Below are 27,988 nucleotides of genomic sequence, written 5' to 3' on the forward strand. Positions count from 1 at the left end.
GGATACAAAAGCGTGAGTTTAATGTAGGTGATTATTTATTGCTATACAACTCTCGTTTAAGATTTTTTGCAGGAAAACTTCTCTCTAAATGGGAAGGTCCTTACGTTATCGAGGAGGTCTATCGTTCTGGTGCCATACAAATCAACAACTTCGAAGGCACAAATCCAAAGGTGATGAACAGTCAAAGAATCAAACATTATATCTCAGGTAATCCTATAAATGTTAAAACCAATGTTACTGAAACTGTAACCCCAGAGGAATACATAAGGGACACTTTTCGGAACATTTTAGACTCCGAAAAGGAATAGGTATGTGGTACGGTAAGTAAACCGACTCCAAAACAGATCTAATGGCAATTTTTCTCTGTTTTGGAATATTTAGAAAAATAGAAAATCAGAAGCAGTCCGGGAAGGACACGAGGGCTCCACGAGGGTGGAGGGCGCGCCCCCCTACCTCGTGGGCACCTCGTGCGCTCTTCGGACTCCGTTTTCTTGCACTTTACGTATTTTGGTCGGTGAAAATTCATTATATAATCTCCCGAAGGTTTTGACCACCGTATCACACAAAAATCTCTTGTTCTTGTTCCGAGCTGTTTTCTGCCAGGGTTGTCAAAGCCAAGCATCATGTCGTCTCCCTCCTCCTCCAACAATGAGGGCAACGATGCTTGGCTAATGAAGATAGAGCTGAAGAGAGAAGAACCCATGGAGATCAACAAGGAGATAGATCTCCTGTTCTCACTCGTATCAATGCTTAAGTCTGTCTGAATCATGTTAGCAATTGCCGCATTTTATGAAATCTAGAAAATGGATAAACAAAACTGCATTCCTTAATGGATTTATTTAAGAAGAGTTGTATATGATGCAACCAGAAGGTTTTGTCAATCCTAAAGGTGCTAACAAAATATGCAAGCTCCAGTGATCCATCTATGGACTAGTGAGAGCATCTCGAAGTTGGAATATACGCTTTGATAAGTTGATCAAAGCATATAGTTTTATACAGACTTGCGGTGAAGCCTGTATTTACAAGAAAGTGAGTGGGAGCACTACAACATTTCTGATAAGTATATGTGAATGACATATTGTTGATCGGAGATAATGTAGAATTATTCTGCAAAGCATAAAGGAATGTTTGAAAGGAGTTTTTTCAAAGAAATACCTCGGTGAAACTGCTTACATATTAAGCATCAAGATCTATAGATATAGATCAAGACGCTTGATAAGTTTCTCAATGAGTACATACCTTGACAAAATTTTGAAGTAGTTCAAAATGGAACAGTCAAAGAAAGAGTTCTTGCCTGTGTTACAAGGTGTGAAACTGAGTAAGACTCAAATCTCGACCACCGCAGAAGATAGAAAGAGAATGAAAGTCATTCCATATGCCTTGGCCATAGGTTCTATAAAATATGTCATGCTATGTACCAGATCTATTGTATACCCTACACTATTTTTGGCAAGGGAGTACAATAGTGATCTAGGAGTAGATCACTGGACAACGGTCAAAATTGTCCTTAGTGAAATAAGGATATGTTTCTCGATTATGGAAGTGACAAAAAGGTTCGCCATAAAAGGTTACGTCGATGCAAAATTTGACACTGATCCAGATGACTCTAAGTCTCAATCTGGATACATATTGAAAGTGGGAGCAATTAGCTAGAGTAGCTCCATGCAGAGCATTGTTGACATAGAAATTTGCAAAATACATACGGATCTGAATGTTGCAGACCCGTTGACTAAACTTCTCCCACAAGCATGATCACACCTTAGTACTCTTTGGGTGTTAATCACATAGCAATGTGAACTATATTATTGACTCTGGTAAACCCTTTGGATGTTGGTCACATGACGATGTGAACTATGGGTGTTAATCACATGGTGATGTGAACTATTGATGTTAAATCGCATGGCGATGTGATCTAGATTATTGACTCTAGTGCAAGTGGGAGACTGGAGGAAATATGCCCTAGAGGCAATAATAAAGTTATTATTTATTTCCTTATTTCATGATAAATGTTTATTATTCATGATAGAATTGTATTAACCGAAAACATAATACATGTGTGAATAAATAGACAAACAGAGTGTCACTAGTATGCCTCTACTTGACTAGCTCGTTGATCAAAGATGGTTAAGTTTCCTAACCATAGACATGAGTTGTCATTTGATTAACGAGATCACATCATTAGGAGAATGATGTGTTTGACTTGACCCATTCCGTTAGCTTAGCACTTGATCGTTTAGTTTGTTGCTATTTCTTTCTTCATGACTTATACATGTTCCTATGACTATGAGATTATGTAACTCCCGTTTACCGGAAGAACACTTTGTGTGCCACCAAACATCACAACATAACTGGATGATTATAAAGGTGCTCTACAGGTGTCTCCGAAGGTACTTGTTGGGTTGGCGTATTTCGAGATTAGGATATGTCACTCCGATTGTCGGAGAGGTACCTCTGGGCCCACTCAGTAATGCACATCACTATAAGCCTTGCAAGCATTGCAACTAATGAGTTAGTTGCGGGATGATGTATTACGGAACGAGTAAAGAGACTTGCCGGTAACGAGATTGAACTAGGTATTGAGATACCGACGATCGAATCTCGGGCAAGTAACATACCGATGACAAAGGGAACAACATATGTTGTTATGCGGTTTGACCGATAAAGATCTTCGTAGAATATGTAGGAGCCAATATGGGCATCCAGGTCCCGCTATTGGTTATTGACCAGAGAGGTTCCTCGGTCATGTCTACATAGTTCTCGAACCCGTAGGGTCCGCACGCTTAACGTTCATTGACGATATAGTACTATGAGTTATGTATGTTGGTGACCGAATGTTGTTCGGAGTTCCAAATAAGATCACGGACATGACGAGGAACTTCGGAATGGTCTGGAGATAAAGATTGATATATGGGATAATAGTGTTTGGACTCCAGAAGGGTTCCGAAATTCACCGGAAGGGGTTCCGGATGTTTCCTAGAATGTTTGGGTACGAGAACACTTTATTTGGGCCAAAGGGGAAAGCCCACAAGGTTTTTGGAAAGCGAAAAAGGAAGTTTTGCGGAGTCTAGGGGCCATACGCCAGGGTCCCTGGCGTCTGGGTCCAGACGCCAGGAACCCTGGTGTCTGGCCCTGGAGTCCGAGAAGGACTCTTGCCTTTCGGGTGAAACCGACTTTGTGGAGGCTTTTACTCCAAGTTTCGACCCCAAGGCTCAACATATAAATAGAGGGGTAGGGCTAGCACCCAAGACACATCAAGAAACACCAAGCCGTGTACCGGCAACCCCGTCCCCTCTAGTTTATCCTCCGTCATAGTTTTCGTAGTGCTTAGGCGAAGCCCTGCGGAGATTGTTCTTCACCAACACCGTCACCACACCGTCGTGCTGCCGAAACTCATCTACTACTTCGCCCCTCTTGCTGGATCGAGAAGGCGAGGACGTCACCGAGCCGAACGTGTGCAGAACTCGCAGGTGCCGTCCTTTCAGTACTTGGATCGGTCGGATTGTGAAGACGTACGACTACATCAACCGCGTTGATATAACGCTTCCGCGAACGGTCTACGAGGGTACGTAGACAACACTCTCCCCTCTCGTTGCTATGCATCACCATGATCCTGCATGTGCGTAGGATTTTTTTTAAAATTACTACGTTCCCCAACAGATCTTGCGTGTGCATAGGAAATGTTTGAAATTACCGCGTTCCCCAACACATTACGGTAAGCTTTTTACCGGCTTTCGTGGTTCCTTGTTGCCGGTGGGAGAGAAGCTACGACCATCGGTGTTGCCCATCGACCCCAACAACTTCCGGTAGGCTGCATTGCCGCAGGGCGCCGATGACCACCACCAACCCCAACCTTGCTTTTGCTGCCGACGAGGGAAGCTCAACGTGCTCGTTCCGGCCACGTCTCCACCATGACTGCAAGGTGTTCGACGCTTTGCTCACAAGGTACAATGGATAGCGGGGATGAGCATTTCTTTCACAACTTCGTTTGCTAATCAGATGATTCGTTCTAGGATGATGAAGAGCTTGTGGTGGCTGCATTGGTCGTCCATGACCACATTAGTAGGAAGCGGCCTCGGTTCAAGGGATCAATCCCCGGCCATGCTCCGACTTTGAACCGCAATAGGGAGAAAGGCCACACCCTTCTCTATGCCGATTACTTTGAGAATGCCACACTCTTCAAACCACATCAATTTCGTCGCCGATTCCGAATGAGGAGACATCTGTTCAATCGTATTCGGGAGGGAGTGGTAGCATATGGCCCATACTTTGAGTGCAAAGAGGATGCCCTTGACAAGCTTGGCTTTTCTTCTTACCGGAAATGCACCGCGACTATCCGCATGCTTGCATATGGAATTCCCAATGATCTTGTGAATGAGTATGTTCGTATGAGTGAGTCCACATGTCTCCTCTCAATGTATAGTTTCTGCAAGTCCGTGATGGCAGTGTTCGGCCCTGAGTACCTGAGAGAGCCAACTGTCGCTGATACAGAGACGTTGTTGGCGATCAATGCCGATAGGGGCTTTCCGGGCATATTTGGTAGTATAGGTTGTATGCACTGGACGTGGAAGAACTGTCCATTTGCTTGGCAGAGGCAGTACAAGGGGCATGCGAAGGATGCCATTGTCATACCTGAGGCGGTGGCTCCACAAGATCTATGGATATGACATTATTTCTTCGGCATGGCTGGTTCTCACAATGATATCAACGTGCTTCAACCTTCTCCAGTGTTTGCAAGGCTTGCAGACGGCCACTCCCCAAAGGTCAACTTTGAAATCAATTGCCACCATTACAACAAGGGATATTACCTAGCTAATGGTATCTATCCTCAGTGGTCAACTCTTGTGAAGACCATACCCAATCCGCAAGGAGAGAGATAGAGGTTTGCCTAAATGCAGGAGAGTGCTAGGAAGGATGTGGAGCATTTTTTGGTGTGTTTCAATCTCGACGGGGTATCGTTCGGAACCCTACATTGACATGGAGCACTCAGAAGCTTTGGGAGGTGATGACTGCTTGTGTGATCATGCACAATATGATCCTAGAGGATGAGCGTGGTGACAACATCTACGACCAATGATTTGATTTCCAAGGTGAAAATATTGAGCCTGAGCATCCACCGCCTGCAACCTTCCAACAGTTTGTCCAATTCCATCGTTAAATGTGTGATTGACAAACTCATGTGCAGCTCAGAATGATTTGGTTGAACACATGTGGACTCACATTGGCAACCCGTAGATCTATCAGCTTAATCTCTTTCAAACAAATTTCTATTGGGTTGTAAGACTACTTCGGATGTGAAATTATTTCGTTTGTTTGATTTGAACTATTTGCTATGTTATGCTCGATTTAGTATAAATGGTCTCCGGGCGGACGAGATGCGGCTGTGCGTTGGATGAATGACGGACGCATCCACAAGTCCGAGCGGACACAACCCATTGCCTCCCAAACTAACGAAAAGCAGATACAATGGATGTTCGTTTGGGATCGTGCGTTGAAGTTGGCCTAAACACTAAAACGTACTTGTGCCTCTTTTTGGTTGTGATCGTGCACTGATGTGATCCGGTGTGCTATGTCATCGGACGCATTTGAATTTCAAATTTGACGGACATTTAGGAGGTGTTTGTTTTCGATGAGTGGTAACGTAAACGTAAAGGGGAACTGATTACACACTGTAACAACACTGGAATGGACAAACCTCGTTCTGTTTTTGTTCTGCAGTGTAAAGGAAACAAATCAAGAACAGATCAGATCGAGATTTGCAGGAGGAGCTTGATGAAGGAGGAAGAGATTGATCCAGAGACGGGCCTTGTTGCTCCTCGTCGGCGGCTTCGGTGGTACATCCTCGTCGGCGGCTGTGGCGGCGGCTGGCTGGCGTGGTCGTTCCCGGCGACTGGATCAGGAGGAGAGGACCGAGGGGAGGCAGCGACGCTGGACTCGAAGCGGGCCGATCGAGGGGAGGTGGCGGCGCTGGACTTGAAGGGAGGTGGCGGAGGTGGCGGTGCATGCGGATCGAGGGGAGGAAGGAGTTGCGGGGGAGGAGGGCTGGGGGGGGGGGGTGAGGAGCGCTCGAGGATGGGAAGGAATCCTTTACCGATGGGGGGTGGGGGTATCGACCGATCACTATCCCGGATCTGATTACAGAGGGACCTGATTACACAAGGTCGTCACCAAACGCACGTAACGTTATCCGTTTACAACGTAAACAGGTAACGGACGAAAATTGCTGAAACAAATACCTCCTTAGGGGTTTGCGGACGGATGCCGTAAGTTGGGCTTAGCTGTGAGATCGAATTTTGATCCCTCTGAGCGCGTTGAAAGGTTTGTAGGCGGAAATAGCTGAAGCAAAAACCGGCCCCGCCGCCTCCCTTTGTAGAGACCTCTGCCGCCGACGCCAAGCGGCTAGCCGGCAAACCTGCTTCTCATCCCTCCATCCCCCAATGCCGCCGGCGAACCTCACCCCGATCAAATGGCCCAAGAACCTCACCGCCGAACACCTCCACCGCCTTGTCCGCGCCGAGCGTGACCCCCGCCGCGCGCTCGCCCTCTTCGACGCGGCCACCGCCGCGCCCGTCTCCACTTCCGCGCCCACACAAATCCTCCCCTCCCCGGACACCGTCTCCCTCCTCACCTCCCGCCTCGCCTCCGCCGGCCTCCTCCCCCTCGCCACCTCCCTCCTCTCCCGCTCGCGCGCGCTCTTCCCCTCCAACGCCGACCTCGAGCCCCCCTTCCTCACCCTTCTCCGCGCCTTCTCCCGCACCCGCCGCCCCCTCGACGCCCTCCAACTCTTCCGCTCCGCCCCCTCCGCCCTCTCTCTCCCCCACTCCGCCCGCTCCTACACCGCCGTCCTTGCCGGCCTCGTCGCGCACTCCCATCTCCCCCTCGCCCACTCCCTCCTCGCCGACATGCGCGCCGCCGGCTTCGGCCCCACCATCGCCACCTACAACGTCCTCCTCAAGGCCCACTGCTCTGATGCCGACGCTCCTATCGACGACGCGGTCCGCCTTTTCCGCAACATCCCCAAACCTGACGCCTGCTCCTACAACACCCTCATCGACGGGCTCTGCCGCCGCAGCCGCAGGGCCGAGGCCCAGGAGCTGTTTTCCGAGATGGTAGAAAATGGCGTTGCGCCTACAGTGGTTACTTACACGACTATCATCAATTGGCTCGCACGGGAGGGCTGCTTGGATGATGCACTGGAGATGTTTGACGAAATGGGGAGGAGAGGTATTGCACCTAATGTTGTCACCTATTGTTCTCTGATTGATGGTTTGTCCAAGGGTGGGCGTGCAGCATCAGCACTGGACTTGCTGGAGAGGTTGGCCAAGGAGGTGAAGCCGCCAAATACAATCATATATAGTTCTGTCATTAATGGCCTCTGTAAGGAGGGCCTGCTGAGGGAGGCAATGGAGGTTTTGGACCGGATGCGTCTCCAGGGGAGGAAGCCTGATGCTGGATTGTTTGGGAAGCTCATTGTTGGGCTGTGTGATGCAGGAAGGGCTGTGGAGGCTGCAAATTACCTGGATGAGATGGTTCTTGCTGGCGTTCAACCGAACCGGGTGACTTGGAGCCTTCATGTCAGGATAAACGTTGCAGTGGTGACAGCATTATGTGTTAAGGGTGAAGTTGGGAGGGCTTTCCAGGTGTACCAGAGCATGAGGACTCGTGGCATTTCTACCGAGCCAAGCACCTTCCATCTCCTGGTTGAGTTCTTCTGCAAAAAGAACCATTTGGAGAAAGCAGCTCGTGTTGTGCTTGACATGTTGTCAGAGAGGTGCATCCCTGAGAGGGAAACATGGGATGTTATTGTCAGTGGGTATTGGAGTAAGAAGAAAGTCAGACAAGAAGCTGAGCAAATATGGGACCAATTAGCAGTTATCTGATTGAAAATAAAAACAAATGTGGTGCTACACTGTGCTGGTCGGACCCTTCCCCGGACTCTGCACAAGCGGGAGCTACATGCACCAGGCTGTCCCCCTGCTAGACTGTGCTGGTACATGATCTGCCTAAGACTTATCAAGCAAAAATTGTGAACCGACACACTCGTTCCATCATGCGGTTGCACAAGTGAGAGAGAGTTCTGCCACCAAAACCCTTAAACTCCAGTGCTTCCATGTCCAGGATATGCGAAGTACTAATATTTATTGTATGAATAATTTTTGAAGTGACAAGCATGCGGGCACTGTTCAGGTACGATGTGGGGTTGTCTTCCATATCTCTTGTTTTTGTATGTATAAAGATACATACACGCGCTCTGCTGAAGTTCATTTCTATTCTTGTCATGTGTCTTCTGTTTCCTTATTTCGTTGACCAAAATGTTTGTTCAGGTTATTGCACGACGACTTAAAAGCTGTGTGGTATGACTTCAAGAATGCAGTCTGATATGATTTTTAAAGTCTTCTTTTCTAGACATGTTAATTTTGGAAAAACTAGCAAATTACAATACAAAACTTAACTACATATATGTATGAAGATTCAAGGCAAAAACAAGCTATCAACTCCTGGTATATTGCTTCTTTCACAATTAATGAAGACTTTTTTCCGTGCCTGCCTAGTGTTTGATTCCATCCATGTATCGACTTTCCCTCCTATGCTCTGAGTTCGAGTATCAATAAGAATTCGAGTTCATATTGTTCCTATGTTATGGTATGAATATACATGATGGATGAGATTCCGTGGATAGAGAGCCAATTCCAGTAGACTTATGGAACGTTCCTGTTCACGTGCATCCAGTAGGAATTGAACCCTCAAATTTACCAATTATGAGTTCGGCGCTTTAACCATTCAACCAGAAGTCTTAGTTGTATCATATGAAAGATTTAAAAAATTGTGGTATGTGCCAAAGACGTATCCAATATATTGTCCTCCCAGGTGCCAGCACTGTTCATTTATGAATACACAAAACATGTTCATGTCGAAGGCCACCATAGGTACTCTTATAAATATTATTTTAGAGAAATAGTGCTGTATATTTCTCTCTATCCCGCTTAAGGGGTTTTCGACTCTGTGTTTGATCAACAGGAATTAGAGCAAACAAATCTTTTGAAGACCCAGGTACTGTGGAGAGACTGGGAAGCCAAAGCCATGGCGGGTGGTTGGGAAGCTAACAAACAGCATGCTTCCAATAACTCCAATAGCAACTGGCAATGTTGTGAGAACTTGCTTTGTGTCCTCTGATGGTATTGGATAAAAGCAAGATGCCACATTCTGGTCAAATAGGGCGATTGCAACAAAAATCACTGCTGAGACAGCTGCATGGAAAAAGTCTAGAAATGTCATCTTATATTCAACCGCAGCGTGTGGATCAAGAGTAACTCCACCATCAATGACCCACAATCCCTTGAACGTGGCAAACCCGTATTGTACCTTTCCGTTCTCATCCCTGAAGCTATCTGTGAAGGTAACAACAAAGCACGAGAGTGCACAGAGCACCACAAGCCCTCCCATCATCATCCGATCCAAGTCACCACAGTGGCCTTGTTTAGCCATGGTTGGAGCCAGCAGCTGGAAGGCAAGCACGGTGCCTGATGGAAGGAGTTTGGCGAGGTGCCCGGTGCTCTGGTATGCCTGTCTGATTGCTTTCTGCACGGGGCTCATGTTGTCAGTGCCATCAGTTCTGTTGGACAAAAGAGGATGCCTCTGATCCTTCTGCAATTCCATGTCCGGCTGTGTAGCAGTCATTGCTGCTGGTGCCCTCTGTGCGAACTAGCGGAACGTCTTGCCTTCTCAGGTCGACGGCTTCGTGTTATATAGATGAGGCGCACCTCCCATAACAGCGCATACATGGGGTTGAGATTACATTCTTGGAGAGGAAGAAAGGAGGTAGAGATAAGAGTTATAAGAGATAAACATTATACTCTAACTACCTAACCAGATGCGCCTCATGAAGATATCCGCCAGCCATGTAGATATTGATGTGTTTAACACCCTCCCTTAATCACAACTCCATTAAGTTGAGATTATACTTGAAGTTTTCAAAGCTCTTGAACGGCAATGCTTTTGTGAATCCATCTGCAATTTGATCACTGGAATGCACAAAACGAATGTCAAGTTGTTTGTGAGCCACCCTCTCTCTAACAAAATGAAAGTCTATCTCAATGTGTTTGGCCCTGGCATGAAACACTGGATTAGCTGAGAGATAGGTAGCACCAAGGTTATCACACCACAAACATGGAGCTTGTTTACTTTTTATACCAAGTTCCTTGAGCATGGATTGAACCCATATGATTTCAGCCGTGGCATTTGCCAATGCTTTATATTCTGCCTCTGTACTAGATCTGAAGACTGTAGCTTGCTTGCGAGCACACCATGAAATTAAGTTGGGTCCAAAGAAATAGCAAAACCACCAGTAGAGCGTCTATCATTAAGACAGCCTGTCCAATCAGTATCAGAGAATGCACTGACAAGTAGAATGCACTGACAAGTGTAGAGGATGACTTGCTAAAATTGAGACCCATGCTTAATGTGTTTTTGACATATCTAACTATCCGTTTGGCAGCAGTCAAATGAACAGTTGTAGGTGCATGAAGGAACTAACATACTTTGTTGACAGCAAAAGAAATATCAGGCCTAGTAAGAGTAAGATATTGAAGAGCTCCTACCAAGCTTCTGTATTTTGTGCTATCCTCTTGAGTCAAGAGAGTTCCTTGTGTGAGAGATAACTTTTCTGAACTGGACAGTGGAGTAGGTGTAGGTTTACAACCCCGTAGACCAACTTTTCTTACCAAGTCAACTGCATACTTTTCTTTCTGAACTGGACAGTGGAGTAGGTGTAGGTTTACAACCCTGTAGACCAGCTTTTCTTACCAAGTCAACTGCATACTTTTCTTGGGAGAGATGAAGTCCATCCTTGTGCCTATTTACTTCAATCCCAAGAAAATAATGCAAGTCTCCAAGATCCTTCAAGGCAAAGTCTGCACTCAAATCTTTTAACAACCCTGTGATAGCTTCATCAGATGAGCTTGTCACAATAATATCATCAACATATATCAAGACAAACATGCATGTATTGAACTTGTTGTAGATGAACAGAGAGGTGTCAGACTTTGAAGGGACAAAACCAAGTGTTTGCATTTTGTGACAGAGACAAGAGCATTATGCTCTTGGTGCCTGTTTCAAACCATAAAGTGCTTTGTCCAACTTGCAGACATGAGAGGGTGCACTTTTACTTATAAACCCAGGAGGTTGTTTCATATATACCTCCTCTTCCAGAACACCGTGAAGAAACGCGTTCTGAACATCAAGTTGCCTGAGATTCCATCCCCTGGAAACGGCAATAGACAAAACAAGACGGATAGTGGTAGTTTTAACAACCGGACTAAATGTGTCCTCGTAATCTATGCCATACCGGTGTTTCAAACCCTTTGCAACGAGCCTAGCTTTGTAGCGATTAATAGTTCCATCAGATTTCCTCTTTATTCTAAATACCCACTTGCAATCAATTAAGTTTTTACCTTGCTGTGGGGGAACCAAATGCCAAGTTTTATTTTTCTGGAGTGCCATGTATTCTTCATTCATAGCCTTTTTCCATCTTTCATCACCAAGCGCTTCCTGGAGCGTCTGGGGTTCACCTGGTTCACCTGTAGAACAAACCATACCGTATTTGGTTATGTCTTTATAATTAACAGGATGTATTACCCCATGCTGTAGTCGTGTACGTCGTGACGGTGCAGCATCAGGATCCTCGGCCACAGAAAATCTCGAAACAGAAGCTCCTGTAGCAGAATCTGCTCCCACCGGATCTTCTGTGGCAGTGTGATCAGGTGCAGCATGTTCTGTAGGCGCAGAAGATCCTGGGGCCTCATCATTGGAGGATGACGACGGATCAGCCTCGAGGCGAACGCCGGTCTTCGGCGCGCGCGTGGGTGCACAGGAGTCTGCGCCCGGTCCCGCAGCAGATCCGGGCCCCGTGTCAGGTCGGCGAACCTGGTCGCGCCGCTTGTACGTGACCGGCTGGTCACGGAAGCGCGCGCCGTCCTGGCGAACCGCGTGCTGCCTCGTGTCGGACGGGGATTGGCGCAGAGAGGCACTTGGGCCGCCACCAGTTGGAGCGTGATGCGCGGCGTGCGCTGGGCTGGAGACAGCCGCACGGCCGGCTGGTGCTGTCGCCTGCGCGTCTGGCGCGTCTGCCGGCGCCAATCCCGAGGGAGATCGACTGAGCTGCTGCTGCGGAGCCAATCCCGAGGATGATTTGCCTCCTGGATGCGGACACATGCGATATGGACCTGCCGACACGATTTTTTCACTACTATCTCCTGGAACATCATCAGAAAACTCATGCACACCATTAGTAGTAGGATTAGTCAACATTTGATTATCAGAATTCGGACCCCCTTGATCAATTGTGGTAAGATGAGTAGGTAAGAGGAGAATTTCTTCTCGGAGGCGAGCACCGGCGTTTGGGTGTAGGGTGGCGAAAGGAAATTGTGTTTCGTCAAAAACGACGTCACGGGATATATAGACACGACCAGTAGAAATATCTAAACACTTGACACCTTTGTGTTGAGGACTATACCCTAGAAAAGCACATTGTTTTGAGCGAAGCATGAGTTTTCTTTTGTTGTATGGGCGAAGATTGGGCCAACAAGCACACCCAAACACGCGAAGAGATTTATAGTCTGGTTTGGTGTGAAGAAGTCTTTCTACGGGAGTTTGATTATTGATGACTCGACTAGGAAGCATATTAATGATGTGAACAGCAGTAAGAAAGGCCTCATCCCAAAACTTGAGGGGCATGGAGGCTCCTGCCAGGAGAGCTAGCCCGACCTCAACTATGTGTCTGTGCTTCCGTTCAGCGGAGCCATTCTGTTGATGGGCATGAGGGCATGATACATGGTGTGATATGCCAAGTGTTTGGAAGAAGGAGTTGAGTTTTTCATACTCCCCCCCCCAGTCCGATTGGACTGCAATAATTTTGCTATCAAATTTTCGTTCAACTAAGGCTTGAAAGTTTTGAAAAACTTGAAAGACATTGGATCTCTTTTTGAGAAGGTAAATCCACACAAACTTGCTATAGTCATCTATAAAGCTTACATAATACTCATGTCTACCAACAGAAGTGGGAGCAGGACCCCACACATCAGAAAAGATCAATTGAAGTGGTTTGGTAGAGATACTAGTAGATACTGGATACGGTAATTGATGACTTTTAGCACACTGACAAGAATCACAAATAGTTTCGACATTTCGCTCACCAACAAATGGAAGTTTATTTTTCCTAAGCAATCTTTCAACTAAAGAAAAAGTAGCATGCCCTAATCGATCGTGCCATCGTGTTGACGAAACTTTGACAACACCATTGGCTTGTTTATTGAGTCTCCTAAGCTCCGGAATCAACGGGTAAAGCCCTCGAACACATCTACCTCGATAGAGAACCTTCTTCGTGGCCTGGTCCTTGATCAGAAAGAAATAAGGATGAAATTCGAGAAAAACATGATTATCAAGGGCAATTCTATGAACAGAGAGGAGACTTTTAGCAGCACTAGGGACATGCAAAATTTTCTTGAGATGAATTGGACGGTGAGGGGTACGAAACGTAGAATGACCAATGTGACAAATCTGCATACCTTCTCCACTTGCCGTGTGGATGTGATCTTTGCCACGATACTTGTCTTTCATCGTGACCTTCTCAAGCTCGTTGGTGATGTGATTGGTGGCGCCGCTATCGACGTACCAATTTGTGTCGATGCCGTAGGATTCATCAGCGGCGGCAGCCATTTTTTCTTCATCTTGGGAGTCCTCGTCGTCTTCATCATAACGATACCAGCAATCCTTCGCGGTGTGCCCTGGCTTACCACAAATTTGGCAGCGAGGCGTCTCCGGTCGGGCCCGAGGTGGACCGCCGCCACGACGACCGCGAGATGCACCAGAGCGGCTGTTGCCGCCGCCTCCGTGTCCGCCAGATCGCCCCTTGGCGCGAGAAGAGCTGCGGCCACGTGATCCACCACCACGGCCACGCACCGCGGCGTTGGCAGAGGAGCGGAAGCCGCCGCTTCCCAAGTGATTAAACTGGGCCATGCGCTGGTCGAAGTTGCTGAGCATGGCGTAGAGCTCGTCGAGGGAGACCGGCGTGACGCGTGCGTCGAGGGCGGAGACGAGGGGCTGGTAGTCGATGTCGAGGCCGTGGATGATGTAGGAGATGAGTTCGTCATGTTGGATGGCCTTCCCCGCAGCGGCAAGCTCGTCGGCGAGGCCACAGAGAGAGGCGAAATAGGCAACAACCGTCTGGTTGCCCTTCTGCGCATTGATGAGCGCCGCCCTGATGTTATTCACGCGGCTCATGGACTGCGAGGAAAACATACCTGCCACCGCTGTCCAGAGCGCGTGTGCCGTGGTGACCGTGGTCACCGCGATCAGTACCTCCTTGGAGAGGGTGTTGAGCAGGTAGATTGGGTGGAGAGGGTTGGGCTCAACGCTTTCTTTGCCATCCTTGTCCTTGGTGACATGAAGCCTGGCCGGCTCCGGTGTGGTGCCATCGACGTAACCGAAGACACCGGCGCCGCGCAGATGAGGAGTGACCTGCGTGCGCCAGAGCACGTAGTTCGTGCGTGTTAGCTTCTCGGTGACCTGCCTATTGAGGGTGGTCTGGGAAGCGCCGGAGAAGGAGGAGGAAGACATGGCTAGGCTCGGTAGATGGGATCTCAGTAGATGGGAAGAGATGGGGCTCTGATTACCATGTGCGAACTAGCGGAACGTCTTGCCTTCTTAGGCCTCCGGCTTCATGTTATATAGATGGGGCGCACCTCCCATAACAGCGCATACATGCGGTTGAGATTACATTCTTGGAGAGGAAGAAAGAAGGTAGAGATAAGAGTTAGAAGAGATAAACATTATACTCTAACTACCTAACCAGATGCGCTTCATGAAGATATCCGTCAGTCATGTAGATATTGATGTGTTTAACACCCTCTTTGTTTGCTTCCTTTTAACACGTCTTTGAGGATGTAGTATCAGGAAAGAGAAGATGGGCCTGTAGTAGGGATTTGAAGGGAATGAAGCCGGTGACCGGCTTCTATTTGCCGCCTGTTTTGGATTGCCTTGCAAGAAAAAGAAGCAAAAACTGAAGGCAAGCTGGGATTCTGGGTTGCAGTTTCTGGCGAGAAAAACATGGGGGTTGGCGTTCTAGCTGTTGTAAAAGCACGTTTAGGTAACAAGAAGGAACCATAGTTATTCTGGGTCTAATTTTTTGTCCGTTATGCCTTGTGGTTATTACGCAAGTGCATGCTGTTAGTAACAGCCTGTTACTAACCAGAGGTGTGCCTAAGAGCAAGCAACTCTAGCAGATTCTAGAGAAAAGGCAGCCTCTGAAACGGGTTGGAGTGCACACCGAAATCATTTGGAGGCTCAAAAGCAGTCGTGCAAATTTAGATACTGTAAAATACTTCTTTACCGAGGGGGTAGCTTCTAAAATTCTGCCATATCATGGGACCCACTCGTCGTTGGGACTCTCTTTTCCTTTTTCTCTGCAAGAAAAAACCCATGCCCGGACTCGAGCACCCTGTATAGAGAGAATCTGCTAGAATGTTCTTTTTTTACCCCGTAGAATCTATATGGAGTTCATGTGTTTTTGGGACCTGCTAGAGTTGCTGAGTGGGCAATAGTTTTTATACTTACAACATTTCCTCCGATGGCAGGCAAGAGGCTCTTCCCAAGCATTAATCCAAAATATATGCTTCCCCTTGCATAGCTTCGGTCTTACACGGCTTTGCTCTTTACCGACATGATCTTTTTGTGTGTTGGTGTCAGCTATGTGCATTTTAATTATGCAGATGATGTGTGTATTCACTGGGTTTGTATCTTCTTAATACTTTATTATGAGTTAATAAAGTACGCCCTTTACTAAAAAAATGTGGCGATGTAACTACATCAATCACCGGCGATCTATCAAATCAAAACACTCTCGTCCAGCTTATTTATGCATGTGTGTGGCAAGCAATAGCAGAATTATGATTTTTACATTTTTAGAGTATTATGATATTTGTGTATGTCTTCTCTTACTTGTAGGTTTTCTAATTTATTCTAATAATCACCTAATTTTTTAGCAGCATGCAAAATTAGTTGCTAAAAGTGACATGAAAAGATAATGCATTGTATAACACACTTTACATGTGTATTGTCCTAATTTTGACGCGTCCTACCTCCTGTCCCCTGTCGCCGCTGCGGATCTGCCTAGTCTCCTGTAACCTTAGGCCCATGGAGGCGCGGTGGCCCTTGTAAGCGGGAGGACTTCGTTTCTATGTGTTTTTATAATTTGGTTAGGGTTTGTGTCCTATTCAAAAAGACGAGGCGGTGGTGGCTCTCTGAAGGTGGAATAAAGTTCTGCCCATCTAGTTTCTGTCTCGACGGTACATCTAGCATAATTGGAGGGCATGTGAAGGTGTGCCTCCAGTGGATCTCGTGAAATTCGGTCATGTTTGTCTTTAGTGGTTCTGTTTGGATCAGGTCTTTGTTCGTCTGCCTGTAGGTTGAATCTTTTTGATGTATGCTTCTCTACATCGGCGATGGTTGCTCTTCTATTGCGGTAGTCCTGTGGGGCTTTAGCACGCCGATTTCTCGACTATCGAGTATAACAAGGTTTGCCCGGCTTCAGTGAAAGAAGTGATGATGACAATGTGTATTTGGTTCGTTTCGGTGCTTGGTCTACGGATATGAATGTAATTTCCATTACTTTTTATGTACTGTCTTGACAATTATTGAATAAATAGAAAGTTTTCTTGAGAAAAAAAAGAGAGAGAAGCGAGTAAGGTGTTCGTGCAAGCCCAAATGGGGGCTAGCCTAGAAACCGGCCTCGCCGATCTTCCTTTTTTTCTTTTTTGATGAAAACACCTGGACAATCTTCAGAGCCACAATTCAGACAAAACATCCATTGTCTTATGCATGCGATCAAGCATAAAGATCACATAGGAACAATCCGCTTTAGGCTCTGACAAGCAATTAAATTTGCTTTTCTCAGGACAAACCTGTTCCTCCCTGCAGCACGCAGCTGCTTTGCTGACGACAAGAGCAAGCATGCACGCTTTGCATAGCATGTGGTGCTAGTGCTACTGCCTACCGCTACTCACCTCACCTGGAGTCCTGGAGTCTTGGGGGGAGCACTGCAAAGTTGATGATATATCAAACACGACTCATGTGATTTCTTCTTTTTCCATCCTTCTTGCATCATGGCAATAGAATGATATCATGCACGATACTTTTGCTTGGCCAATCATCTGGAGCATATATTGGCATGCAAAACGTCTGTGCACGATAACTAAATAAGAGCAATTCCAATCGCGGATCATCGAATAAATGACCGGCATCAACTGTTTACAGACACATCCAAATATGTCCTTGGACGGAGGGCTTGGCGCCAGCCATCCAACCGTACGCGGGCCATTTGAAATGGATAGAATACAAATACTGATGAAACTCATGCTAACAAAATTTATTAAATTTCAATATATTTACAATCAAACAAATGAAATTTAAACAAGTTCAAACTATTTTTTAACCTAACCTAAACTAAACAAGGTGAGGTACCAGACGACGACTATGCAAGGTCTCCTTGGCCGCAGGGACCTCCGTCGTCGTCAGCACCGTCGCCTGAGCCACCGTCCATGTTGCCATTTGAGATGTCGTGTGATGTTGTCCTCTCGGACTAGGGGTCTTTCACCACATCGTCTCCCGGCCTGATGGACCGGCCAAGGACCCCATGTTGGTTCACCAGTGGGCCACATCGAAGTTGCCCATAGTACAGAAGGAAGGCTCCCGAAGACTTGTCGTGCACTCCAAGATGTTGGGAATCGTATACAACTCGTTTTTCGTTTATGTAGCCGACTAGGATGTAATCCTAGACCCCCATTGTACCTATATAAACCAAGGAGCAGGGCACGTAGAGGACACACAACAATCTCAAGGTAGATCATATGTACTCTATACTCCATCTGAAAGCAATTTACACAAGCATGACGTAGGGTTTTATCTCTCTAGAGAGCCCAAACCTGGGTAAAAACTCATGTCCTTGTTACTATCATCTCTAGACCCTTAGTTCGGAACCCCCTACCCGAGATTTGACAGATTAGCTCCATCATTGGTGGCCCATAAAGGTCCCACTAAGAAGTCGCAATGATTTGATGGTGAAAGTGCAACTAATCCACGAGGTGGTTTTCGTAATTAATAACAACATATATGTCATTGATCTAATGAATATTGATGATAGATTTCAGAGAAGATCAATGATTGACATGGCATGGACTAATGGATATGGACCCCTCAAAATGTGAAGAACAAATTTTGCTACCCCAAGACTCTACATTTTTGGTTTAGTGATCCAAGATCACGTTGAGTCCCTTAGGAAAGCCAATACTATTAAAAGGGCGTGAGGTATTGTTGATGAGGTTGTTGCTCAAAGTGCTTAGTGATATTGCTCCAAAAACCCTTAATCACTTTCCCAAAATACATTTGTCCAAAACCCTAATTTATCATTTCGTCCCCACAGATACAATCCTAGCCGGACTCACCGAGATGGCCCTTCTACTTCCACAGCCAAAACTCTGACATTTGGTCTGACCGAAATGGCTCTCGGTCCCACCGAGATGGTCATGCCAAGTTTCTGTGATGAAGTCATTTCATTTCAGAATCATCGAGTGAAACTGATCGGAATTACCAAAACGATGCTCTGCATTTGCCATTGCACTTCGGTCTCACCGAGATGGTATAATCGGTCCCATCGAAAACGCTAACGGTCAAGTCTGTTGCACTAGTCGGTCTCACCAAGTTTATCACTTCGGTCCAACTGAGTTAGGTCAAAAGCTTGTAACGGTTGGATTTTTGGTGCTACCTATTTATACCCCTCCACCACCACCTTCTCTCAAGAGAGACCCATTAGAATGAAGCACAACTTGCACCATTCATTTTCTGAGAGAGAACCACCTGCTCATGTGTTGAGATCAAGAGATTCCAATCCTACCATTTGAACCTTTATTTCTAGCCTCTTCAAGTTGCTTTCCACTCCAATCCTTCTCCTACCAAAGCCAAATCTATGAGAGAGAGATTGAGTGTTGAGGAGACTATCATTCAAAGCACAAGAGCAAGGAGTTCATCATCAACACAACATCTATTACCTTTTGGAGAGTAGTGTCTCCTATATTAGTTAGGTGTCGCTTGGGAGCCTCCAACATCATATGGAGTTGAACCAAGAAGTTTGTAAGGGCAAGAAGATCGCCTACTTCATGAAGATCAACCCGAGTGAAGCTAGTCCTTCGCTAACGTAAGCCATGGTGGAATAGACAAGGTTGCTTCTTCGTGGACCCTTTGTGGGTGGATCCCACCGTGGACTCGCACAACCATTACCTTCTATGGGTTGAAGTCTCCATCAATGTGGACGTACGATAGCACCACCTATCAGAACCATGTCAAAAATCATCGTGTCTTCATCGTGTTTGAATTCTCCAAACCCCTCCTTTACTTACATGAGCAATGTTTTACTTTCTGCTGCTATACTCTTAGAATTGCATGTGTAGGGTGATACTTGACTTGCTAGAATTACTAAAATCCGCCTACAACTAAAATTAGGAGAAGGTTAGGTTTTATTTGGTCAAGTAGTCTAATCATCCCCTCCAAACATACTTTCGATCCTACAGATGGGGATCACAATCGGCGAGCAGATCAACATGGGCATGACCTTCATGCTGGGACATATCTTCGTTCTCGGTAGCATCACCCTCTACCCCGACTCGACCGGCTACCTTGGCCAGGTGAAAACTTTCGCTATAGGCCGGATCTTAAGATTCGGAAACCTGGAGTATATCACAAACTCATGCGGAGAGTTGGTCTTCATGAGCTCAGTATCAAACCAGATCAAAGAGCAGTTCGAGATGCTCTCCTTGATCCTGATGTCGAATCCGACTCAGGACGAGTGCGAGAACCTCTCATCGGGACCGACCTCAGGTTAAGGCCTTATGATGCCGCCCGAGAACTTGGCAATAGACCAAGCCACAAAATGAGAACCAAGACCCAGGTTGGGCCCGATCTTAAAAATTCTCCCTATGGTCACACATCAAATCGGGCCAAGAAAGATCGTGAAAAATCCTTGAGATCTTAGATCAGATTCAGGAGCTAGCAATATCGGACGACCAGACCTTGGTGTACGATCAGATCTAGGAGTCATCAGGAAAAGTAGGATTTTTGGACCCACCCACCACCCATCCAGTTGCCAATGTTGAGGACCTAACTGACATCCTCACAAGTGCCTCTGAGGAGGTCTATGACATGAACGAGGAGGTCAGTGATTCCTCGGACATCCCGATAATAGCCGCTGCACCCACAGGTAAGTGGACCACAACCTCCACCTATGTCATCTGCATGGTAGACACCCCCAATGGCAACAACAATGGAGGCGGCAAGGGCAACAACGATGGGGGCAACAATGGCCCTAACGGGAATAATAACAACAATGGCAACAACGCCAATCCCGATGAAACGCGGACGAGCCCCATAGCACTCTCGGTTTGGAAGGCCAAGACATCCTGAATGAATCACTCAGTAACCCCAACCATGGCGTGTTGAGGCCGAGTCTTCTTAGCATAACTAACAAGATAACTGAGGAAACCATTGACTTCGCGAGGAGCGAGACAATGTGGAAGATTGGTGGAACGAGTTCTTCTCGGCCGAAGAAGTGCTCAAGGCCAAGATGAGGCATGTGATGAACAATAGAGCGCCACAAAGCTATTACAAAAGCCTACTCAAGGACCTGGATGCCGACCACAACGATGACACGATATCTAAGCATTAGTAGACCAAGGTACTCCGTAAGTATGTCGAGGGCAAGACTCCTCGCTAAGACCCTCGTCGGAAAGGAACTGGCCCTCGCAGAGCTAGGCACACCTTGAGTTGCTAGGTTTATGACATGACCCGTTGCTAGCCATCTTTCCTAGCAGCAAGATATTGGGGGTTCTGAGGAGGAAGTGCACGAGCAGAGATCTATTTGAGGGCCTAAAGCGGGGAGGTGGAACGAGAGGACTAAGAAAGTATGATACTGCGATTTGACTGGCCTAGACCGTAAAACTCACACCTAGCACATCGACATCTACGGTACATCAATTCCCTCATCACTGATTATAGTCATAGTGGGTAACCATCCATGCTCCTCATGCGGAGTCCGATGGGTGATGATGGTGCTTCTGTACCTCATGACCGACACGTGTTGTCTACTAACGTTTAAAGTAGCAAGAGATGGGACAAGATTGACGGCGTATTTGCGACACATGAGTGAAAGCACATTTGCCCCCTTGGTGGTTCTGGTAGTTCATGTCAACCTACATGTTGTTGGACTAACATTTTCCTCAAGTATACTTTAGGAAAGGTTCTACATAGGCAAGTGCATGGACCGAGATGTGGATCCCTGAGGCTACAAAGAAATGGTTTGGCAAAGCTTCAAGACTCTACATTTTTGGTAAAGTGATCAAAGATCACATTGAGTCCATAGGAAAGTCAATACTATTAAAAGGGGACGAGTTTTGATCATGAGTCATTTGCTCAAAGTTCTTAGAGATATTGCTCCAAAAACCCTCAACCACACCCTCATAATCCTATCTGTCCAAAACCCTAAAGCCTATCTCGGTCCCATCGAACCATTCCAATCCGGACCCACTGAGATACACTCTTGATAGAGCCACTCCCTAAAGCCTAGAAACTCGGTATCACCTAGATGGCATTCAGTCCCACCGAAGTGCACTAGCAACCTTTCTGTAACCTATGGCTTTCATTTCGGAATTTCTGAGTGAAATCGATCGGTGTCACCAAAGCGTGGATAGTGCTTACACCATCGTCAATCATTCCCACCGAGTGGATTCATCGGGTCTCACCGAAACGTGTGTAGTTCAAATCTTTTGCACTGGTCGGTCTCATCGAATGGTTTCACCCGAGCCCATAGAATTGTGAATAAATGTTTGTAATGGCTAGATTTTTGGCGATGGCTATATATATATACCCCACCCACACCACATACTCTCAGAGAGCAACTAAGATGAAACTACCACTTCCCATATCCATTTTCTGAGAGAGAACCACCTACCTTTGTGTTGAGATCAAGAGGTTTCACTCTAACTATTTGATCCTTGATTTCTATCCCCCTCAAGTTGCTTTCTACTTCAATCCTACTTCCACACCATCCAAATCTGTGAGAGACTGATTGAGTGTTGAGGAGACTATATTTTGAAGGACAAGAGCAAGGAGTTCATTATCAACAACAACGTCTATTACCTTTTGGAGAGTGGTGTCTCCTAGATTGGTTAGGTGTCACTTGGGAGCCTCCAAATCATGTGGATTTGAACCAAGAAGTTTGTAAGGGCAAGGGGATCGCCTATTTCGTGAAGATCTACCCCGAGTGAGGCTAGTCCTTCATGGGAGGAAGCCATGATGGCATAGACAAGGTTGCTTCTTCGTGGACTCTTCACGGATGGAACCCTCCATGGACTCACGCTACCTTGACCCTTTGTGGTTTGAAGTCTCCATCAACGTGGATGTACGATAACATCATACCCCCTCCATCCCGAAAAACATGTCGCGGGCGTAGTTCACTGGTAATTTTGCAAAAAACCCCTTGTGGTTTCAAAAGAGTTTCAAACAAGTCCCTCCGCCCCGTCTTCTTCCTCCGCTCGTCGCCTGCGCGTCGCCAAGGGCCGGCGCCGCCTAGCTGCGTGATTCGCCAGGGGCCGGCGAGCCCAGATGAGCTCCTCCGCCGTCGCCAAGTACATGCTCTCTCCGCCATTGACAGTTACCTTCTCCACCGCCGCAGCCCAGACCTGCGCCGCCGCGGTCCCCTCCTGCTGCGATTACCTGCGGGTGTCGCCGGAATCTCCCGCTATGTCTTCCTCGAGGCCGTGTGCATCCCTCCTCGAGCTTCCCCGCATCCTCCTCAAGCCCGCGCACGTCCTCCTCGTGCTCCCGTGCATCCTCCTCGAGCTCCGGCGCATGCGCCGCCGTGATCCCCTACCGGCGTTGCTGGAGCCTACCTCCATGATCCGGTGGACTAGGAGCTCGCGCACGTGATCCTCGATCTCCAGCGTGACCTCGTCGATCTCCCACGCCCGCGTACCCGTGCTGCTCCTTCTCCCCTGCCCACGCACCTGTGCGACTGCTTCTCCCCTGTCGCCGGTGGTCTCTGCCCGTGCTGCTGCTGCTCCACTGACCCTGCCCGTACTGCTGCTACTCCACTGACCCCGCCCGTGCTGCTGCTGCTCCACTCACCCTGCCCATGCTGCTGCTCCACTGAGTTGCCCGTGCTGCTACTTCTTGACCCTGCCCATGCTGCTGTTGCTGCTACTCTGCACCCTGAAGAAGGTACAGTAAAACTGTGTGATGGTGATGTAAAACTTCAATTGGAGAAAAATACTTCTGCTTATGATGGTGATGTAAAACTGTGTGTGACAAATTGAGCAGAAAAATACTTCTGCTTATGGTGAAGTAGAGTAGCATCTTGACCCAATTGACAAATGGAGCAGAAAAATACTCCTATCCAAATGCAATGCCAGACAATAAATATCTGTAGAACATTTGAATTAATTTAAGCAAGTGTTGAGATGTCTACAGTTTGTATAAACATTTGAATTAATCTGAATTTAAAGTGCCCAGTGGATACCAATCTGACTGAAAACAAAAGGACATAATCATCAATTTTGACGAGAACCAAAAGTAAATGTGATAAAGCTTTTGTACAGCTTGTAGCTGTACTTTACAATTTAGGACAACATGGATCAGATCAACAATAGAGAAAATGAACATGTACTTTGCAAAATTCTTGGTCTAGATGAAGATCTAGAATACTCTATACTCCTTAGTTGAATAATCACATGGTCCAATAATCATACGACCTCTTTTCATAGGAAGTCAACAATTTCAGCCCCATCCCTCCCCAATAATGAGCACACCAATTTCAGCCCCATCGCTCCCAAACAATCATACCACAAGAAGTGCATTAAGAAGAAGAAAAAGCAATTCAGATTTAGTTAACTAAATTTACCAAGTGTTAAACATGTTAACTAAATTTAACAATTGGGACTTTGGGACTTGGCACAAAAACGCTTAGTCAAATATTGCTTCAGTGTACAAGACACAAGCAATCAACATATGTTCATAATTACTCCATAGTTATTCTAACTGATCTACTCCATAATTAAATGTGTCAAAAATTCAGTGCACAAGACCTTTCAAATTAAGTTAACTGAAATATCTTATAATGTGAATAATTACAGAAGGAAAAGGAGCATCTATCTTGTTACAATGTGAGCATCTATCTTGTGACAATGTGAGTTAATCCACAATTTGTTACTCCCACTAGTAGGATTTCCCACTAGTTGTGTCAACATTCAGTTAGGCAAAAAAGAATAGGTAGTCAATTGATTTGCTTAATACAACAAGCCCTGAATTTAGGTAGTACTCTTAGAGCAATTTTACTGTCATGTTTACTGAATCTAAATCACAGGAGAACTATCATTTCTAAATTTGTTTCAGTTAACTTATGTCAAAATTTGTTTCAAACAGTTTTCTGTCAACTTGTGAGCAAGAAAATGGCTTCAGAAAATTCAGTTAACTGAGACTATAGTGAATAATGTTTCAGATTATTATGAGTAGAAGTGGTTAGAGCAAAGTGTTTGATAGCAGGACTAAAATGCATTCTTCTCTTTTTACCACCATAAACAACAACTCAAAAAAATTATGTCTATCAGAAAACAAAGACGATTATGGCATAGATAAATATAAGGACGGAGCAGCAGCTGGTTGGACACCTGAAATTTACTGTCATACTTGATGGACAACTGATATTGACACAAAGCAAGATTCTCATACTCCACCCATCCATACTTGATGGACACCTGAAATTGACAAAGGGATTTATCACAACCTGACCCTGCTTAACCGTTCAATGCAGGAACAATGAACTTTTATTTTTGAAAAGAGGAACAATAAACTTAAGGGTTCTTCCATCCATCTCAGCACTATTTTAGCCAATCCTGAAACAGAAAATGCTAAAATATCGATCAGTTTTAGTTCAGGTTCAATGCAAGAGGACATCTTTTAACTGAAATTCTTTGGTGTAATTTCAGTTAACTGAAAACAACAATTCTGCAAGTGGAGGTTTAACATGGTGCAGGCTCTCCTAGAGAATAGAGATACTCTCAACTTGATGGCTTGTCCCTCACCACACACCACCATGCAACTCTAGCTTGCTCTATTTAGCTCTGTTCCATTTCCGGTAGACCAATCGAACAAGATGAAAAATAAATTGCAAGAGACCGAAGGGAGGAGAAGGGGGGAAAAGGAGACCTTTGACTCCGGCGGGCTCCTTGGTGCAGCCGTGTAATGCTCCAGCAAGATGTAATCAATGTCGATGAAGCCGCGTAGTGCTCCATCTTGGAAGTGGAAAAGCGGCACACGTGCTTCCCACTGCTCAGGCCGAAAACCTCCATGGAGGGTGCTAGCTTCGTGGTCGACAACGAGGAGGTGGTCGACGATGGGCACATGCGGAAGGAGAGCAGGCGTTGGGCATTGGGCAGTCTTCTCCAAAAAATTGAATCTTCGTGTTCCTCTGCGGGCGGCGGACGGAGGGAAATGAGGCAGCGGCGTGGGGCGGCGGGGGTGTGGAGGAGCAAGGATGCGGGGGCAAGGGGGAGGGGGAGCAACGCGGCAGGGGCATGGGGAGGGAGGAGGCGAGCAAATCTGTCGGCGTCAGACGAGTGAGGACTGAGGAGAATGACGAGGACCGTGGGTTTGGTCGGGAAAACGATGACGACTAAATTGCAAAAATGCCAGCACGACATGTTTTTTGGGACGGAGGGAGTATATTGGAACTATGCCAAAAATCACCGTGTCTTCATTGTATTTGATCTTCCTATCTCTACCCCCCTTTACTTTCTTGCACTTGCATGTTGTTCCTTATATGTTACCTATACTCTAGATATGCATGTGTAGATTGTATTGGTTGCCACTTAACTTGTGCCAAAATCTGCCAAAATTCCAAGAGAATTTAAAACTGCACCTTTTGCCCTATTAGTGTCTATTCACCCCCTCTAGATTTATCTTCTTGATCCCTCGATTGGTATCCGGGATTTGGTCTCCCTTGCTTTGGTTTAATCACCTTTGGAGGAAGATGGATGTGTCTACTTTAGGGGGTCTTAGATATAGAGTGCCTATTCTCAATGGAGAATATTACAACTTTTGAAGAGATGAAATGCTTGATATCTTTGATGAATTTGAGCAAATATATTCATTGCCCCTATGTGCCCGCCATTGATCCCTTGCACCCCACTCCAAGGAAGAACTTGATATGCTTCATAATCTTAGAACCTTTAATCTTATTGTTAGAGGATTACCTAAACTTCTGCTTAGATGTATGCAAAACTTTGGATGTGCCTATACCTTGTGGAAAGGTTTGGAAAAGCGATATCCAAATTACTCTCTAAAAAATCTCGACGAGATTTGTCACAAGACTATTGCTCTTCATAAGATGAAGCCTAGTGATCATAAATTTGATGGTTGCTTATTTGAGCTTCAAGGTATCATGCATGCCAAAGGCGATGTTAGAAGTATTAGCAATACCATTTTAGAAGCCATTCGAATTCCTTCACTTGAGCAGTGTGATGATCTTGAAACTAATGAATTAATTGCCCTAGGTGGTGACGGACACACCTTAAGTGATGATGACAATGTTGAACATGGCCATTATGATGAGGATAAAGAGTTCAACATCGAATATGAGAAGACTATGAGGAATCTTAGCCTCATGGCAAACCTTAGAGACTACTTGTCCGGAGGAAAAGAGTGGATTATGGATAGTGGATGCACTGATCACATGACTGCAGACAAAGACATGTTTCATGAGCTTGAAAAAATGATGGTCCATGCAAATATCTGACTTTTGGGGTAAGGTACTTGGCCTTGATAAGGTGGCCATATCCCATGATAGACCCACTAAAAATGTCATGCTTGTTGAATCCCTTGGTTAAAATCTTCTTTCCGTATCTAGACTTGCCGACTTCGGTTTCAACGTTCTATTTACCAAAGTAGATTGCCAAGTGTTTTGTTGAGATAATCATAATATGGTCTTTACCAGTATTCGTAGAGGTGATTTATATATTGTTGATTTCACTAAAAGAGCCTAACCTCGTACGTGTCACATTGCAAAATCTTGTAAAGGTTGGTTATGGCATAGAAGACTAGGACATGATGGAATGCAAAATCTTGATAATCTTATCAAAAGAGATCATATTCTTAGTGTTAAAGAAGTTATCTTTGACAAAGATAGACTTTGCGGTGCTTGTCAGGCGGCAAAACTAGTTGGAGCAAACCATCCCGTAAAGAACATCATGACCATGAGGATACCACTCGAGCTACTTCATATGCATCTTTTTGGTCCTAACGCCTACAAGAGCCTTGGTGGTAACTCCTTCGGTTTAGTCATAGTTGATGATTTTTCTAGATTTACGTGGGTGTTCTTTCTTGATGGCAAATGTCAGGTCCAAAAGATCTTCAAGGTCTTTGCTAGAAAGGCTCAAAATTAGTTTGAGGTGAAGATCAAGAAGGTTCGGAGTGACAATATAACAAATGTGGTCAGCTTTGTTGATGAAGAGGGTATCTCACATGAGTTCTCAGCTATGTACACACCTCAACAAAATGGAGTTGTTGAGACAAAGAACCAGACTCTCATTGAGATGGAGAGAATGATGCTAGATGAATACAAGACACTAGAACACTTTTGGGCAGAATTGGTGGAAACAACTTGCCATGCCACCGATCGACTTTATCTTCACAAGCTTCTTGGTAAAGCGGCATACGAGCTACTCACCAGTAACAAAGCCCAAGTTGGATACTTTCAATTATTTGGCTCAAAGTTTTACATTCTAGATAAGCATCGTCATTCAAAATTTGCTCCCAAATCACATGAAGGTTTCCAACTAATACATCCATTTTGCATCATGCTTTTATATTGATATTTATTGCATTATGGGCTATTATTACA

At 45.9% G+C, this 27,988-nt stretch overlaps 2 protein-coding genes across 5 annotated transcripts; one reads left to right on the forward strand and one right to left on the reverse strand.

Annotated features, from left to right (window-relative positions):
* Window positions 1-6,295: 6,295 nt before the first annotated feature.
* On the forward strand, window positions 6,296-10,214 carry LOC123061707 (pentatricopeptide repeat-containing protein At5g46100). Of its 4 annotated transcripts, XR_006429234.1 has the most exons (3): window positions 6,296-8,184; window positions 8,322-8,351; window positions 9,016-10,208. XR_006429234.1 is itself a non-coding variant. In XM_044484917.1 (1 exon), the coding sequence occupies exon 1, from the start codon at window positions 6,435-6,437 to the stop codon at window positions 7,875-7,877; it is 1,443 nt and encodes a 480-aa protein (XP_044340852.1). In that variant the 5' UTR covers window positions 6,296-6,434; the 3' UTR covers window positions 7,878-8,187. The 4 variants fall into 4 exon arrangements, 1 of the variants encoding a protein (XP_044340852.1); XR_006429233.1 differs by having other exon boundaries at window positions 8,322-10,214; XR_006429235.1 differs by lacking the exon at window positions 8,322-8,351 and having other exon boundaries at window positions 9,016-10,207.
* Window positions 9,019-9,675, reverse strand: LOC123056940 (protein DMP6-like). Its single transcript, XM_044480150.1, has one exon. It carries the CDS (start codon window positions 9,673-9,675, stop codon window positions 9,019-9,021), a length of 657 nt encoding a protein of 218 aa, XP_044336085.1.
* Window positions 10,215-27,988: the final 17,774 nt, after the last annotated feature.

This window comes from Triticum aestivum, chromosome 3A (genome assembly GCF_018294505.1).
Source record: "Triticum aestivum cultivar Chinese Spring chromosome 3A, IWGSC CS RefSeq v2.1, whole genome shotgun sequence".
Taxonomy (NCBI): domain Eukaryota; kingdom Viridiplantae; phylum Streptophyta; class Magnoliopsida; order Poales; family Poaceae; genus Triticum; species Triticum aestivum.